This window comes from Myripristis murdjan, chromosome 7 (assembly GCF_902150065.1).
Source record: "Myripristis murdjan chromosome 7, fMyrMur1.1, whole genome shotgun sequence".
Classification (NCBI taxonomy): domain Eukaryota; kingdom Metazoa; phylum Chordata; class Actinopteri; order Holocentriformes; family Holocentridae; genus Myripristis; species Myripristis murdjan.
The window spans coordinates 19238890-19253917 of NC_043986.1; the positions used below are offsets into that span (position 1 = coordinate 19238890).

A 15028-nucleotide genomic window follows, 5' to 3' on the forward strand; every position below is an offset into this window, starting at 1 on the left:
TATGGCCTGGCTCTGGCATCTTTCCTCAAAAGGATTGTCCTGTGTGTATGCTACTGATGTGTTGCTACATTGTTAGGACCATTTAAACCAATCTTCCAGGGCAGAATGGTGGGTCTACTAACCCTCTTCACCCTTCTCTGTGTCTATCTTTCCAACCCCCTCCTCCCTTTCCCTTTGAAACCCTTGTCAATTCAGCTACGCATCATTAACCCCTTTTGTGGCTGGTGCTGTAGCTGCACGCTTTTCATCTGCCTCAAATTAACACAGACAGCAGCATGGTGTGTAATGATATGCCCCCTTGTCCAGCTGCTTGCTAGGTAATCAGCTACTTTATTGACTGATACTCCTCTCTGATAGGACAACTATTTATATCTGTATATCTATATCTAGACAGAGAGTGATGTCTGGTTTAAGGGAGATATTTGCTTACCATCTGGCCATTCTCTACCTACCTATCTGTCTATCTGTGCATCTATATCTCCTCTTAGCACAATTATAGCAGTTCACTGACAGCACTAATCACATAATAGTCAAACACGGCTTCAGTTTTTCGGAGCTGTGCACTTCTTTAAGAATAAAAAAACACATTCCGTCCTGCTGTGGAGAGTTATGCTGTACGTGTCGGTGCAGAGTCTGAAAGGCCAAGTGTTTTGTGGATGACTGAACTCATGACTTAAATAGGCTGGGAGCACTGAAGCCCCTGTTATTGCCTCCAAGCGCATGGAGCTGCCTGTCAGCCAGTTCGGGGCTTGCTAGCCCATACAGAAAGCAGAGGCACAGTACAGCCCCCTGGGATACATCCTCTCCTCCGCTTCCCTGGGGCTGCTCCACTCACAACCACAAACGAGAGTGAAACCACAGCATTCATCTGATGGAGAAGGAGGCGCAGAGACAGAGATAAATGAGAGGGGAGGGAGAGGAAGGTGAGAGACAGGGAGAGGAAAAAGAAGGAGCGGCTTTAACTGTAAAAGAAAGAGGTAATATTAAGTGGCAGATGAAGTGCGGGCAGGCTGATGGATAGGTGTGAAAGTCAACAGGGATAGGTGTTAGATGAGATACCTAACCTCTCTCATGCTTATCTGCAGCTCTCTCTGTGTAAATATCTCAATCATATGACTAATCACACACCAGAATGGGCTGTCTGCCTTTATTCATTACAACACAATCCCTCCTTTTCAGGTGCAAATTAAAGCGTCACACTGATTCAATCAACACTTCATTTGGCATTTGACGCAGATTATACAGTGGTAAAAAGACAAAGCATGCCATTTTGAAACCACACCAACAGTTTGCATAGATCCATGACTCACAGTAGGGAGGTCACTCATACACACACCAGATAGCAGTGTCAAGACTGTGGAATGTTTTCATGTATCATGAGGATGAGCTCACACTCCACAGATCATTAGCTTATAAATCTTCCTCAGTGGCATTACTTCTGGCCCAGTAAAGCTGTACAGAACTGTATTTACATATGTATGTGTGTGTGTGGTCTGTGTGTGAGCTGAGTTGTTGATTCTCCAGACATGTGCTCTGTGCTCCTTCAGGCTCCACATGGAGTTGGATCATCACATGACAACGCTGACTGATACACATAAAGAGGACTCTTTGTGTCAACCTCTGGTTTGGTATCAAGGGTGTGTACACACACACACACACACACACACACACACACACACACACACACACACACACACAAACTACTTTTAAGGCCAGTGCTTAAACTAATTAACACTGCCTGGCATGAAGGACTCAGGCCCTTTTGTCCTTAACAACTGTGGTGCAGGGACCTCAAGTGGTGAATTTTGATACTGCAACAGATGGCAGCTGAGACAACTGAGAAAGAGCTTCGGCTGGTTATAACCCTCCTCTCATGATCCCAGGTATAATCATGGTACCTGACTGAGAATGAGGGATGAGTAATGTCCTGGCATGAGTCCTACTGACCCATATTCCCTGTGCCAGCCAAGCAGTGGGTGGATAGGATATAAGAGGAGACTGGCACCAACAGAGCCGCTACTGTTGCAACAGTGATGTCACAGACTGACAGTCAATAGATCTTTTCCTTCTGTTCCTCATTTATAGTCTGCTGCTGTTTAATTCCAGCCAGTGTGGCATATGGTTAATGGGAGCAAACCATTTCAGCTAACCAGTGGCATGTGTGACACTTTTGCTCATTACTCAGTTGATTGTGGATTTAAATCCTGAAAGAGCTTGGTACTGTAAACATCTTGGTGAAAGTTATTGTAATGCAGCCTGAGCCTTTGGTGCTCACTGATGTGTTCATTTACGAGAAAATACATATATTTAAATTTCCCTGTGGTGAGACTAATAAAGGCTCTTATCTGATGATCTGATGATATTTGATGATCTGATGATCTATGATCTTTTAGGTCTTATGTGGGTTATTATGACAAATAGCTTTTTTAACTTTTAAAAAAGTATAGTATGAAAAGTATGGGCTGCTTCTTAAAATAGAGCAAAGCAGCATGTCTTTTCCTTTCTCAATAGCTGAAAAAAAAGAGTCTTAATTGGGCAGAGCAATGGCCTCCAGAGCTAGGGCAGGAAGTGCCGGCTGTATGAAAGGTCAAAAGCAACTGGCTCCAATCTGTGCGTGGGCGTGTCTAGAGAAGGCAGGGAAGGGTTGGGGGGATGGGGGTGAGAGGAAGAGACTGGAAATGGAGAAAGAGGAGAAGAGGCAAGAGCAAGGCTTAAGTGAAGCAGCAGAGGAGAAACGGCAAGAGGCGAGAGGGAAGGAGGGAAGGAGGGAGGCGGTGGAAGTGTTTTGTGCATTGTGTGAAATGTGATCATGTCCTGGAGCCTCTCAGACAGCTGGGAAGTTCCCCTGCCCCGGGCTTCCAGCTGGGAACACTCTGAGGAGAGACCAAGGCTGCAGCATCAGGCTGCATACTTCACTAGTTAACCCTTCATGTGCTGCAGAGCAGCTATAAATAACACCACTAGGACACCTTGGAACTTAGGTCACATTTATTGATTTTAGCCAGTATGACTACCTTTACACAGACAGACCACCTCTCTACTGGAAAACAAACAACACTTTCATAGGATTAGTTCAGCAGTAATACATCAGACTAAATTCTTGTCTTCTTTTCATTTTTCATTTTTTTTTTTCTTTTTTTCCCCATCCTGACAAAGTTTACAAGTTTGTTTTCAATTCTGTGTAAAGGTCCCATGACTGAGGAACATGCATGACATTTAGCTGTAATCAATATGCCACTAATCATAATGCACATTATTGATAAGAATACAGTACTGCATGACAATTCAAATAAATACCAACATACAGGTGAAGTCGTTATTTCATATAAAGATATCAAACTCTCATTATGGATCAATACTGAAACACAATATGACAATATAAAGTTTGCACGGCTAATTTAGTATCACAATGCTATTGCTTCCAGCAAACAGAAAACTTTATTTCTTTTTTTAACTTAGAACAGTTTCTGAATTGCACTTTTTGTTTTTAGCTTCTCGTCCGTATCTTTTTCTTATTTTAATGCCTCAACAAACAAGCATTGGCTATAATGGCACGATTCAAGCTTGTTGATGCAAATTGTTTTCTGTTTCCTGAAAACTCAATGCTTAAAGATGGTGTAAAAAAGATTCAAGAATAAAAAAAAAAACCCAAAACAAAACAAAACTCAAATGGACAAAAAGAAAGATAAAATGCGCTCTCTGCACATTTTTCAACAATACTATTGATATCACATTACCTTCACCAAACAAAGCTAGAGATACGTAGATGTTTCCAATAGTACACTGATCTACCCCAACACATTATAGATGCTTGGAGCATTTTGTTCAATAATAGGAGGCCAAAGGGATTTCTTTTGGTTCCCAAAGTTTGATAAAAAAAACACAACCTTTTTTCAATACCCCTGAATATCGTGAGTGGATCACTGACCTACAGAATTCAATGCAATTTCAGTTTTATTGAGCTAATTTTAAAACTATCATCTCACTCATGCAGAAAGGGGCAATTCCCTTTGCACTTATTGCTGCTCACAGTCATTTTGAACCCAGAGCCCTGACCTATAAAAGAAACATAAAATACTAGTCTAGATTCTCCCTTGAAACAATGAAAGGCACTACTGGTCAGAAACAAAGAACTAAACAAACCAAAAACAAAACCCCGGCACTCACATGGAAAGCCATGGCCCAAACTACACCTTTCTCAGTGACGGCTTGTCTTCTTTCAGATTCTTGATTCTTTTCAACCTAAATGGTGTACCAAGATTTGGCACGATAAACAAAGAGAGAATGAAACAATTCCAATTTGGAATTTAATTGTTGCACTTGCAGAGAATTCGGAGGGTCAGTGATCCCTTTTCAGTGGAACGCCCTCGGTAAGAAGCTAGGAAAACGATATTGTGTCACTCAATTTTTCCCCAAACACAACTTACCTATCGGAGTCAGAGCGTTGTCAAGTTTCATTGCGTTATTTTGAACTATTCCTAGGAATAATAAATACATGAAAAACCCCAGAATTTGATCACCCTGGATTTTTGTATAGAACATGGCAGTAGAACAAACATAAAAGAAAACCAACAGCATAATATATGACGGAACATAACAGTTTAAGAATGATTATTTGATGGATAAAATCTCAAGGATAAAGTCAAATAGTAGGTCTGTGGTTTGTGGTGACTTTAGGAGAATGAAGAGTCTTAAATTCCAGAGACGATATAGGAGGATGTATAATCCTATTGTCTTATAGCCTATGTAGATACTGAATAACTCACAAACCATAGTACTACCACGCTTTCCTAGGTTAATAATAGTATGTTATAGTCCTATATAATGAAAGTGCACATGTTAAGAAAATAAAAAAACTAAAACAAAAAAGGATAAAACCAGACAAAACAGCTTGTTGAATTTACATTGAGAAACAACCCCATTTCCCCTGGCTTCTTATTGGAGGGTTACCTTAGCCTATCACGAACTCTGGTCCGAATTTCAATCAGAGGCTGAGTTCATTGTACTTGTGAGATATTGGCTTCCAGCAGCAGCACGAAAAGAAAAAAAATATATGAGAAGACCATGTGTCATTCACATACACGTCACATTTAAAAGTTTCAAAAGCAGTAGGAAAGAAGAAGAAAATTAGATTTTTACTTGAAATCAGTGTTTTTCATTTAGTATTTTGTTGTTTTATGTCTTCAAGTCCAAATGGCCTATAGTGCTAACTCTTTTCGGTGAACTCAATCAGCAGTGAGAATGGACCTTGTGTTGGTACTTCCTCATCCACGCAGAACTACTGTAATTACTGCAAAAATGGAGAAACAAACAAATGATCAGAGTCAGCATTAATTGTAATTTAGAGCGACTGTTAACATGGTCAAGAGCAGGTCAACTCAGTCAAAAAAAAAAGAAAAAAAAAAGACACACATCCAAAAAACAAACCAAAAACGGCGGCTCTAGTTAGTCATAGCAACAGAAACAGGGAAGTTGGAAGCTGTTAGAAGTCCTGAGGCAGCCAGCGTTATGTCAGAAGCATTTCCGTCATATCAACAATGTCAATATGTCTCTGAGGTGCTGATGTGAAAGCGCATTCATGACACGTCACCCTTTCACATTTAGAGAAAAACCAGCGGGTGCAGTTAGGAAGCCAATGACTCACAAGTACCACGACCTTTCATTTTCCAAGATAAGACGGTTGAATCCATGTCCCACAACCATGTCAAAGGAGATGGGCTTTTCCCATATGCCATGCAGGTTAATGGAAATGGTTTATGTTTTGGACATGCAGGCTTAAAACCAATCACAAATTAGATGCAGTGTGTATGTAAAGAACTTAAAGGTGAAGTGGGAAGAGCCTGCAGGCGGAGGTAGGAGGAGCTTTTCAGGTGGCATGCTATGATGACACCAGATAAGCCAGACATTGATTTCAAACTAGACAGAGTGAAGCAGGGTTTAATCTGTCCAGGGGAAAAAGGGGGGTGGGGTGTTCTAGTCACAATCACATCCTGGGGTGTTAGGTCTACCTACTGCTCAGTGACACCACAGAGCCTACACAAGGGGAAGGGTTAGAGGGTCAACTAATTTGAATCAATGTCCTCTGGTTAAGTAACCAAGTTGATCGAACAACCAATTTTTTTTTCTTCTCCAAAAATCACCAAGGATTTCTCTCTCAGGAAACCCCTGGACTCATTTCTCCACAGTGTCAGAGTCAGCATTGAGCCAGACATCTAGCTTTTCTTCGCCAGCATGTCTAGCTTCCTTATCTCTCCTCTCTTAGGAGCAGGTTTACAACATGAGGAGTTCTCCTTCCTCTACTCCCGAAACCATTTTTCTGTGTCAGCGCAAACCGATAGAAACTGAATATATCGCACTTGTAAGTTAAGTGGATCTCAAACAGAAGAATGATTGACCTCTAGGGAGGTTATATTTTTTCCTAATGTGCACAATAGCTTTGTCTCCATGCTCTGTGCTGCAGCTTATGGACGCACACTCAAGCAGGGTTGACCGCTGAGGCTGTTCCACTTTCTGGGGAACAAAGATGCTCCCTCTCTTCATATCGGAGAGGAAGGAATACTGTTCGAGGATCCTGCAAGATTATAACCTGAACGCGATACTATTAAGAATATAGAGTTTTATATGCGGGTTATTGGTAGTAGAAAAAGCATAATTCAATCAATCTTGCTGGATTTCCTCACATCAACCCTGCTTTTAGCATCATAAAGCTTATGTGTTTATGATCCACAAGCAGTACATGGATTTATCTAACACAAGCCCCACTTTTATTTTTCCTATCTGCGTAATGCTAGCTTGCAAAGGGGTTAAAGCTATTCTGGATACTAAAACAGTACATTGGTTTGTCCTCACACACCAAACAACAGAAAAAAAAGAGAGAAATGAATGACCCTCCATTTGCAAAGATCATCAAATACAACACACACACACACTCGAGGGCCTTTCACTTCATTGCTGAGATATACACACAGGCAAGTATCTGGAACACACGTGCGTGAGGACGTTACCTGACAAAAATATTCAGAGGGCAATTTTCCCCACACTCCCTCATTCTAGTTAAAGGGTGAGTGGCGATGCAGGGGGAGCAAGCTGCTGACAATCTAAAAGAGAGAAGGTCATCGAGACGACCGAGCAACAGAGACACAGGTTAGAGACATAAGGACAGAGTTTTCAGCCACATTAACCACACAGAGATCATTTGAGAGCTCGGCCCGATCTCCCAAAAGTAGACATGGGGAGAAAGAAGACAGGGGGAGCAACTGGGAGAGAAGGAAAAGGTGAGTGTTAGCTCAAGCTCAGACAGAAGGACAGGGCTTTACATCAACAGAAAGATAAATACATCAAGTGTTTTGGGTCGACAGGCACTTTGTCAAGCGATGTCGGTTGGTTTAGTTTGCAGATTTATTATCCAGATGTGGGTGCCTGTTTGATTTGTGCTCTTTTAGGTTCTGCTCCGTTTTTAAAAAATCATCTTTGATCAAAACTATATTGTATCTCTGTTCACAGTAATCATTATATCCATTTTGATAGAAGTAGGAACCTGAGGCACCTTTTGCTGAAGTGCACTTAATTTGGGTGTGGAGATCGATTTGTCAAACTTTCTTTCTCTCGTGATATGGCTCTGAAAGAATCCACCGTAACATAATGGGTCACATGGAATAGCCCTCTTGTATTTCAGCAGACACCAAATAACTCCTCTCTTCACAATGTAGAGCCCTGTAGTACATGAATTTGCATTGTACCACACACCTGGCAACAGAAAAACTGTTAAAAAAAGCTCATAAGCATTTCAGCTGCGAAGCCATGCGATTCTACTGGCCCTACTATGTTGGTGTGCTAGCATCACAGCGTTAAAATAATCCTGAAAATGAACACCTGTGGTCACAGGTGCTCCTTTTCTGCCCACTTCCAACACAAAACTGTCAGCCAACCCACTTATGAGTTTTGAATTTCTGCTAAGACAACAGCAAATCACACTGTACTCTCGTAGCCACCATGGCAGGAGATTGCATATTTTTGTTTCTTTTTGTTCTTGTAAACATTTAAGAGCGACCTGATTGGACAGTGGGCAGCTGGACAGGTCTGTCCTGGGGGGAACCAGGAAAGAGAGGCAGGAAGAGGAAGGGGGCCATTTTAAAAGGAGCACCGGCGCAACAGACAAGCTGCAGAGCAGAAGACGTCAAATGCAGTTGCGTGACGGTCAGCCACCTGAATGACATCTTCTTTTACAAGTCTCCACCCCTAATTGTGTTACTGTAACCAGGCAATACACTCAGGGGGTCAGGACAAATAAGCACAGAAGTTGCCACCTTTAACATCATACGTACAGCACCATGACAGCGGAAAGAATAGACACTCCATAATATCCACAAAAACCCCAATATGATCGGGGGCCCTGTAATCCACATGCCATATGTCTACTACAGTCCCAAACGTCTAGTGCACACTGTACATACATCTGCATTCCCCTAAGTGTTTACACTAGCAGGCATGAGCAGCCGTGAGCATATGAAGGTTAGACACACAGCGGGCCCTACAGGAGCGCAGGCTGGCCAGGGAGCTAAGCGAGCGAGTGGGGCTCTTTAACACTAAGGCAGGGGAGGCTTGGCCAGCGGGCCACCTCCCCTCTGTACACAGCAGTCCCTTGCGGACTTCTTAGCCGCCTCAGTCGCAGTAGATCTTGTACTTCTCGCTGCAGAAGACCATGGGGCCTCCAATGATGCCATTGGGCAATGCGTTGTTGTGCTCTGGGTGGCCAGAGCCAGAGCAGGTGACACTCTGACTTACGTGGGGATTGTTGGCGGTGCTGGTGGCAGCCTTGCTGCGGCCCTTGGCGCGGCCGGCGCTGCCCCCGCGGCGGGTCTGCTCGTGGTCGAACTCCAGGTCCTCCAGACGCTGGGTCAGCGCCAGCTTCTGCTGGATGGCCATGCGCAGCAGGGAGTTCAGGGTCTTCTTCTCGTCTTCTGCTGCGGCCAGCTGCCTTTGCATCTCATCCAGCTGGGTGACATACTCGTCACAACTGCAAGACAGAGAGGGAGAGGAGGAATATACTGGTGTCAGATGCATACTATTGTTTTGTGTTAGGTGTATGCTTTTGTTCACACTTCAACTTAGAGGGCAGCAAAACCCCAAACCCATATCCCAAGTAAAATTATCTTCTATAATATAACAAGTGGTGACATCAACTGGCACCAAAGACTCCGAGCCCTACTTTTCACCATTAGATAGCCGTCTTCACAGAGATTTGGGTTTGGGGTGTAATCATTCTTTCAAGACACCATATAATGACATTTGTACATCCTTGATTTTTATGTATTTCCTGTTAGGATGTGGGGTGTGGCATACTAACAGGAAACCAACAGGAAATTGGTTGAAATAGGTTGAAATCTTTATTTATGCCCACTGAGGCGGCCTAAGGTCTTTGATGTTTTCCAGAAGTAGAAGTCATGAACATATCTTTGTAGTATTTCTTTGTGTCTCTTAATTTGGACCAGAAAACTAACAGCTACATGTTAATTTCAATCACAAGGATATTTCAATGGGCTTCCAACAGGGGGCAGTGTCAGCCTCAGTGATGTCAAACAGTGTGTCAGTAGGCAATAATAGGCTGGCTGTGGATGATGTTCTGTAGTGTCTGCATTATGTCTATGACTCAGTTGCTGAACACAGTTATGCTGCATGTTTGAAATACTGAAACTAAAAGTCAGGGAGACAAAGACAGACGGACAGACGTCGTGGAGCATTTTTATCATGACCTTTCCCCTAGTTATATAGTGCCTTTTACCACCACCAGGTGGCACCATAGCACAGACCTGATGAGACCACCAGAGTTCCTGCATCATCACATCATGGTTTCAGCAGCCATTTCTGGTGCTCTGTATCAGACATCACAGCCCCAGTTATTCTCAAGAACCTTCTGAATAACTTTCAGCAGATCTTGGACAAGAGGACAAAACAATTCTTTAATCTGCCTACGGCTAGCATCACTTAATTACACGTCTCACTTGAATACCTTAATACAGTCCACTGATCAGCCTCCCCTCCCCTAGAAATGGGACACTTTACATTTCAAGACCAGCAGCAGCTCATGATTCACTTTGTAGTTTTAATATTCAAATATGCCATGCAAATATATGCAAAATTTTAGTACATGAACATGCAACTGACCCAAACATGCCCAAGGCATGTTGGGTTCATACTGCTACTAGGTATGATTAACATTAATGAACAGGAAAGGCATTCGAATGTAGCTTGCAGCTGCTCAGATTAAGACGATGACTAGTGTATACCCCTGTGAAAGTTAAGAATAGATCACACACACAAAGGATGAGCCCATTAGCCTTGGGGTCAGCGAGAAGATCCTTTCTGCGTCACCTGAGGACTAGGCTGGGAGGTGGGAGGCTGAGAGTGGGGAATATTGAAGATAGGGAAAAGAGGCATGAGATTCATGTCTCCTGCTGGAGCTGATCACACCTGTTCTCCATTTTTCCAACAGGAGTGAAACAGACAGCGTAACTTTCTCTTGCATCTCCCATATCTGTGTGAAATACCACAAGATATGAGCTCTCTGTGCCTACCCCTCAATATCCCTGGGTGCTGCACTGCGGCATTATCGACTGTCTCTGCCCTTGTGAGTAGGAGAGTGTGTGTATGCCCGGCACGTGTGTGTGTGTCTCGGGCTGGACAGGTATGAAATCTGGGTCATCCACCAAAACGTCAAGGCAGGGGTCCTTATCACCACTCTCCATCTGCTCTAGCTCTGCTCACCTGCCATTTTTGTCCTTTTCTCCTTCGCCAAGCCTTTTCTTCTCCTTACTTTTCATTACCCCTCTCTTGCATTCATCTATCCTTCAGTCATATTCTCTCTCTAGCCCCCTTTTCTCCCTGTTTTCGTTGCTGCTGACTCCCATTGTCTGCCAGCTGTCAGTCACTCCTTCTCTCTCCCTATCTTGCTCATGCCTACTTTCTTTGTTGCTGACGAGGCATCCAACTAGCATTCTTCAGTAATGACTGACACACCTCTGTGAAGGGAGTGGGAATAGTGACAGCCGATAACGCCCTATCCTCCAGCTGTGTCAAACAAAATCATTCAGACATAATTTAACTGGTAAACACTCCCTTAACATGATGGTGCTATAATAACATTGACTTCACCTGGAAATGCCCTAACCTGTGCTAACAGAAATGCCTTTAGTCTATGCAAATCCACCCATACTGATAGAAAGCAGTAATCTATTGTATTTCACTCTATTCATCCATTGTATTCCAGTGTGTGCAAGCTATCACTGGCATTTTCTCACTGGGCGCATGGGATCTGATGTTTTTGTTTGGTCAGTGGTGATTGGCTGCTTGAGCTGTTGTGATGCTGCACATGGTCGTGCACCATGTGAACCCTGCCCTCAGCAGACCACCACACAAACATAAACCATACCCTCCCCTCTTGTGTGTTTAGTTTGATTCCCAGCGGGGACACACATCCAGACAATAGGGATCAGTGCTGCTTCATTAAAGCCAGTGTGAGATCTGGGGGACTCCCCGGGACGAGGCAGTGCCCCTTAAGACGGCTCGGCCACTATGGGAAGGGGTGTGGGGGTTAGAGGCTGTAGGTTTTCCCGGGAAAAAGGGACAAGTGTATTCTATGGAATGGTGGGATACAATAGGGTCTTTTTTGGCGTGCTGATGAAGGGGTGTGGTGGCATAATGGCTGAAGAAAACCGGGGGTAGTTGCTGGCCTTTTGAGAAATGAATAGCTGTCACATTCACAGCGCTGAGAAACAGCCGCTCTGCATCTCTCTGAGATGATTTACAGTAGCCAGAGCCAGGTTATACACACAGCCATAGATACGCACTGCCAAATGGCATTTGTATGGAATAATAGGCTCCATCCAAACATATCTCCTCATGTAGGCACAGGCACAGACACCACCTCCTCAGCTGTTGTCTCCATGTCTGGGGTCTCATTGGTCATGGTGGGTAGGATATCATAGAGAGAGAGTGGGGAGGGAGGTGAGAACAAAATGAAAGAAAGAATGATGAAAAGTGAATAGGATTAAAAAGAACAAAGGCTGACTGATGGTGTGTGTTTGAGGAGAAGATCTGACTTGGGGTGCAGCACAGTCTGTCTGTTAATCAGTGAGGGCTGGCAGTGAGAGCATGTTGAGGCATGTCTTAGGAATGTTAGAGGCAGGGGCCTACTGTTAACATGACACCACGGGCTGCAGCTGGAGAACCAAATACACACACACACACACACACACACACACACACACACACACACACACACACACAAAGACACATATGTAAACAGAGAGGCACACAGCAAAGCTTCAAAAACATGCAGCTACACCATCACTCTCATGAAATTCTCACAAAGAGAAACATATCATGAATATATCAAGTAATAATGCATGAGAGAGCCATAGGACCAGTACCAATTCTCACACACACATACACACACATATCTAGATCGTGGGATCACACAAAGGCTCACATAAAAACTTACACATCTATTGAATTTCACTCTATTTCTCCTCCCCTTTGTCAGGGACCACACACTTGTATCAGAGAGTTTACCGTGTTGCAGAAATCCACCTTCACAGCCTTGGTCAGAGCAGTGATTACCATGAGAAAGACTGTCAAATTAGGCTCCTGTAGAGGGGCTTTAACTGAATGCCTTCCCCCTTCCTCTCTTTCTTGTCCAGGAGACTGGAGGACCGGGTGTTTGGTTGTGAGGAAGGACGGAAGGGGGATGGCGGAGGGTGGCACGGGAGGGGGAGTGTGGGAAACCTTGGTCAGGCAAGTCCCCCAGCCTCTCAAAGAGTCCCCTGACCCAACCCTGCTCCATATAGGACTGAATTTACATACCAATACTGAGTCCCATAAACAGAGTGAACATAACGAATGCATAGACGCTGTATTGCACCCAAAGTAGTGGTGGGCTAATGAGGTGTGAGCCTCAAGAGCATCATCAGGGGAGGCAGCACTGACGTAGAAGTTTCCATCACCCTACATGGCAGAAACTGGGGTAGATGATGCTTAGTGCTGCTTTCCTGTGGCGGTCACAGCACAGCAAGCTGTAACATGTTATCAGCATCCTCAGGCTCTTCAGAAGAAGAGGCCGCAGGAGATAGAGACTTGACAGTGATTTTAGTGGCATTGCTGTTTCACTGTAAATCTAATCTCACACCCTCACTGCAAAGCTGTAATGATAAGAAATGATATAGCTCATGGGTCCATTATGGGGGGAAAAGTCCCTCAAAGGACAGACTCTGCACAGTGGCTGGTATGCTGAGCAAGAGCCAGAGCTGGTTTTCTATCATGTCTTCTGTCCAAACAGTTTATCACTACGCCCACATCCTCCAGCCACCTCTCTGCACTGCGCCAAATTGTCATGACAACTCTCATATTTGCCAACGGAGGAGTTTTCCTTCTGTTACTAATTGATTAGCCACTGCAGGTATATGGAGTTACTTCAGCGAATGCACGTCTTTGGATATAAAGGTACTGAATGACTGTATGGGTAAGATCGAGGGGGGTGAGCTGACCTGCTCACACATTCCCTGCAGCCTCTGTAACCCTCGCTTCATAATGCCACCCCCCACACCCTCCCTCCCTCCCCTCCCCTCAGCACAGCTTGAGCTTTGCAGTGGATTGCAGAGGAGTCTTAAAGGTAGAAAGAGGGACTGCTGCAACACAGCCATCTGGACCAGAGATGATATGATGGAAAAGCAAACATGTTTAAAAAGATGAAATAAAAATTCACCAACATGGACAGCAACCACAGCTCAAAAATTCAATATTAGACATTCCCACTGGAATTTCTAAAATCACACACACAAGCACACACAGGTGCTTTCTCACCTTTCAAACACACACGCATGCATGACAAAATATATACACACACACGCACAAACAAAGAGGGTGTGAGCGCTGAAGCTACTACGTGCAGAGGGGTGAATGTGTAATCCCGGCCAGGCTGAGGTAGGGATTACACACAGAACCTTTGGCCCGCTTCTTATTGGAATCAGGAAGCTTAGCGAGTGTGTCCCCCATCTGATCTACACACACCCACCCCCACACATCAGCACATCAACACAGAGGAGTCACTCGTCAAAAACACTAGTTAAGTGACATATTCAACATGATACCCAGATTATAAAGTCCATCATCAGGAAAAACACAAGCGGAATCCCCTTCCTGGCCCACATTCACAAACAATAGGTTCCTTAAACCTGTCACATTAAAATACATAGCTACCATATGGTAAATACGGATTATAGACTTTATCGTAAATTTATCTTTGTTTTGCCTCATTGTTTTTGGCTATAGTCTTGGTATGCTGTATGCAGATTGAAGAATAGCCTAGAGCAACATGGCATTAAGTAGTTGACTGTCTCACGGCACCATGTCTGCAGTGTTCCTGTTGTCTCTTTAAGCTCCTGTGATAAAGCATGCCAGCCCTAGTTTGGGATACATGCCAAATCATATGAGCTACCAATAAAGATTACTTATGTGCTCTGGCAGTTGGTGGGCAGTTTTTGTAGGTTTGGATGGCTTGTACTTTATTAGTAGAGTAATAAATGCTGATGTGTCTGATAGTGAACCTTGGAGGGCAGGATGAGTGAAAACAGTTCTATGTTGGTGTGCACAGAGCGGTCAGTCAGTGATCTTACCGTGTGGCGAACATGGCCCGGAGAGAGGAAAAGGTAGCGGCATCTTCCTTGAGGGCTTTGAGCTCGTTCCTCAGCTTCATCATGGTCTCTGTCACCATGGCCTTTTCATTCTCATACTTACTCTTCAGATTGGCCAGAGCCACCTCAGCTGTCTGTGGGTGGTCAAGAGGAAGAAATGGGTCAGATCAGTATGAAGGGGTTGGGGAACTGGACATAATCAAGTCTCCTCCTCCTAATATGGTCCCTATGACCTTTCTCTGTGGCACATGTAAGCAATTAAAGTTGCTCAGTGACTTGCAGTAAACCCTTGACAAACCCTTTGGCTGCTATTGTTAGTTGTTGGCTTAAAAAACATAGGT

General features: G+C 44.0%; 1 protein-coding gene across 1 annotated transcript in view; it reads right to left on the minus strand.

The window, feature by feature from the left end:
- Nucleotides 1-2973: 2973 nt before the first annotated feature.
- Nucleotides 2974-15028, minus strand: part of LOC115362628 (protein bicaudal D homolog 2-like) — a 51531-nt gene continuing 39476 nt past the window's right edge. The window contains exons 9-10 of the mRNA XM_030056624.1: nt 14670-14821; nt 2974-9016 (exon numbers count right to left, since the gene is read on the minus strand). Of these exons, the coding sequence (XP_029912484.1) occupies nt 8662-9016; nt 14670-14821 (507 nt within the window). The 3' untranslated portion in view covers nt 2974-8661. The remainder of the gene's footprint in view (nt 9017-14669; nt 14822-15028) is intronic.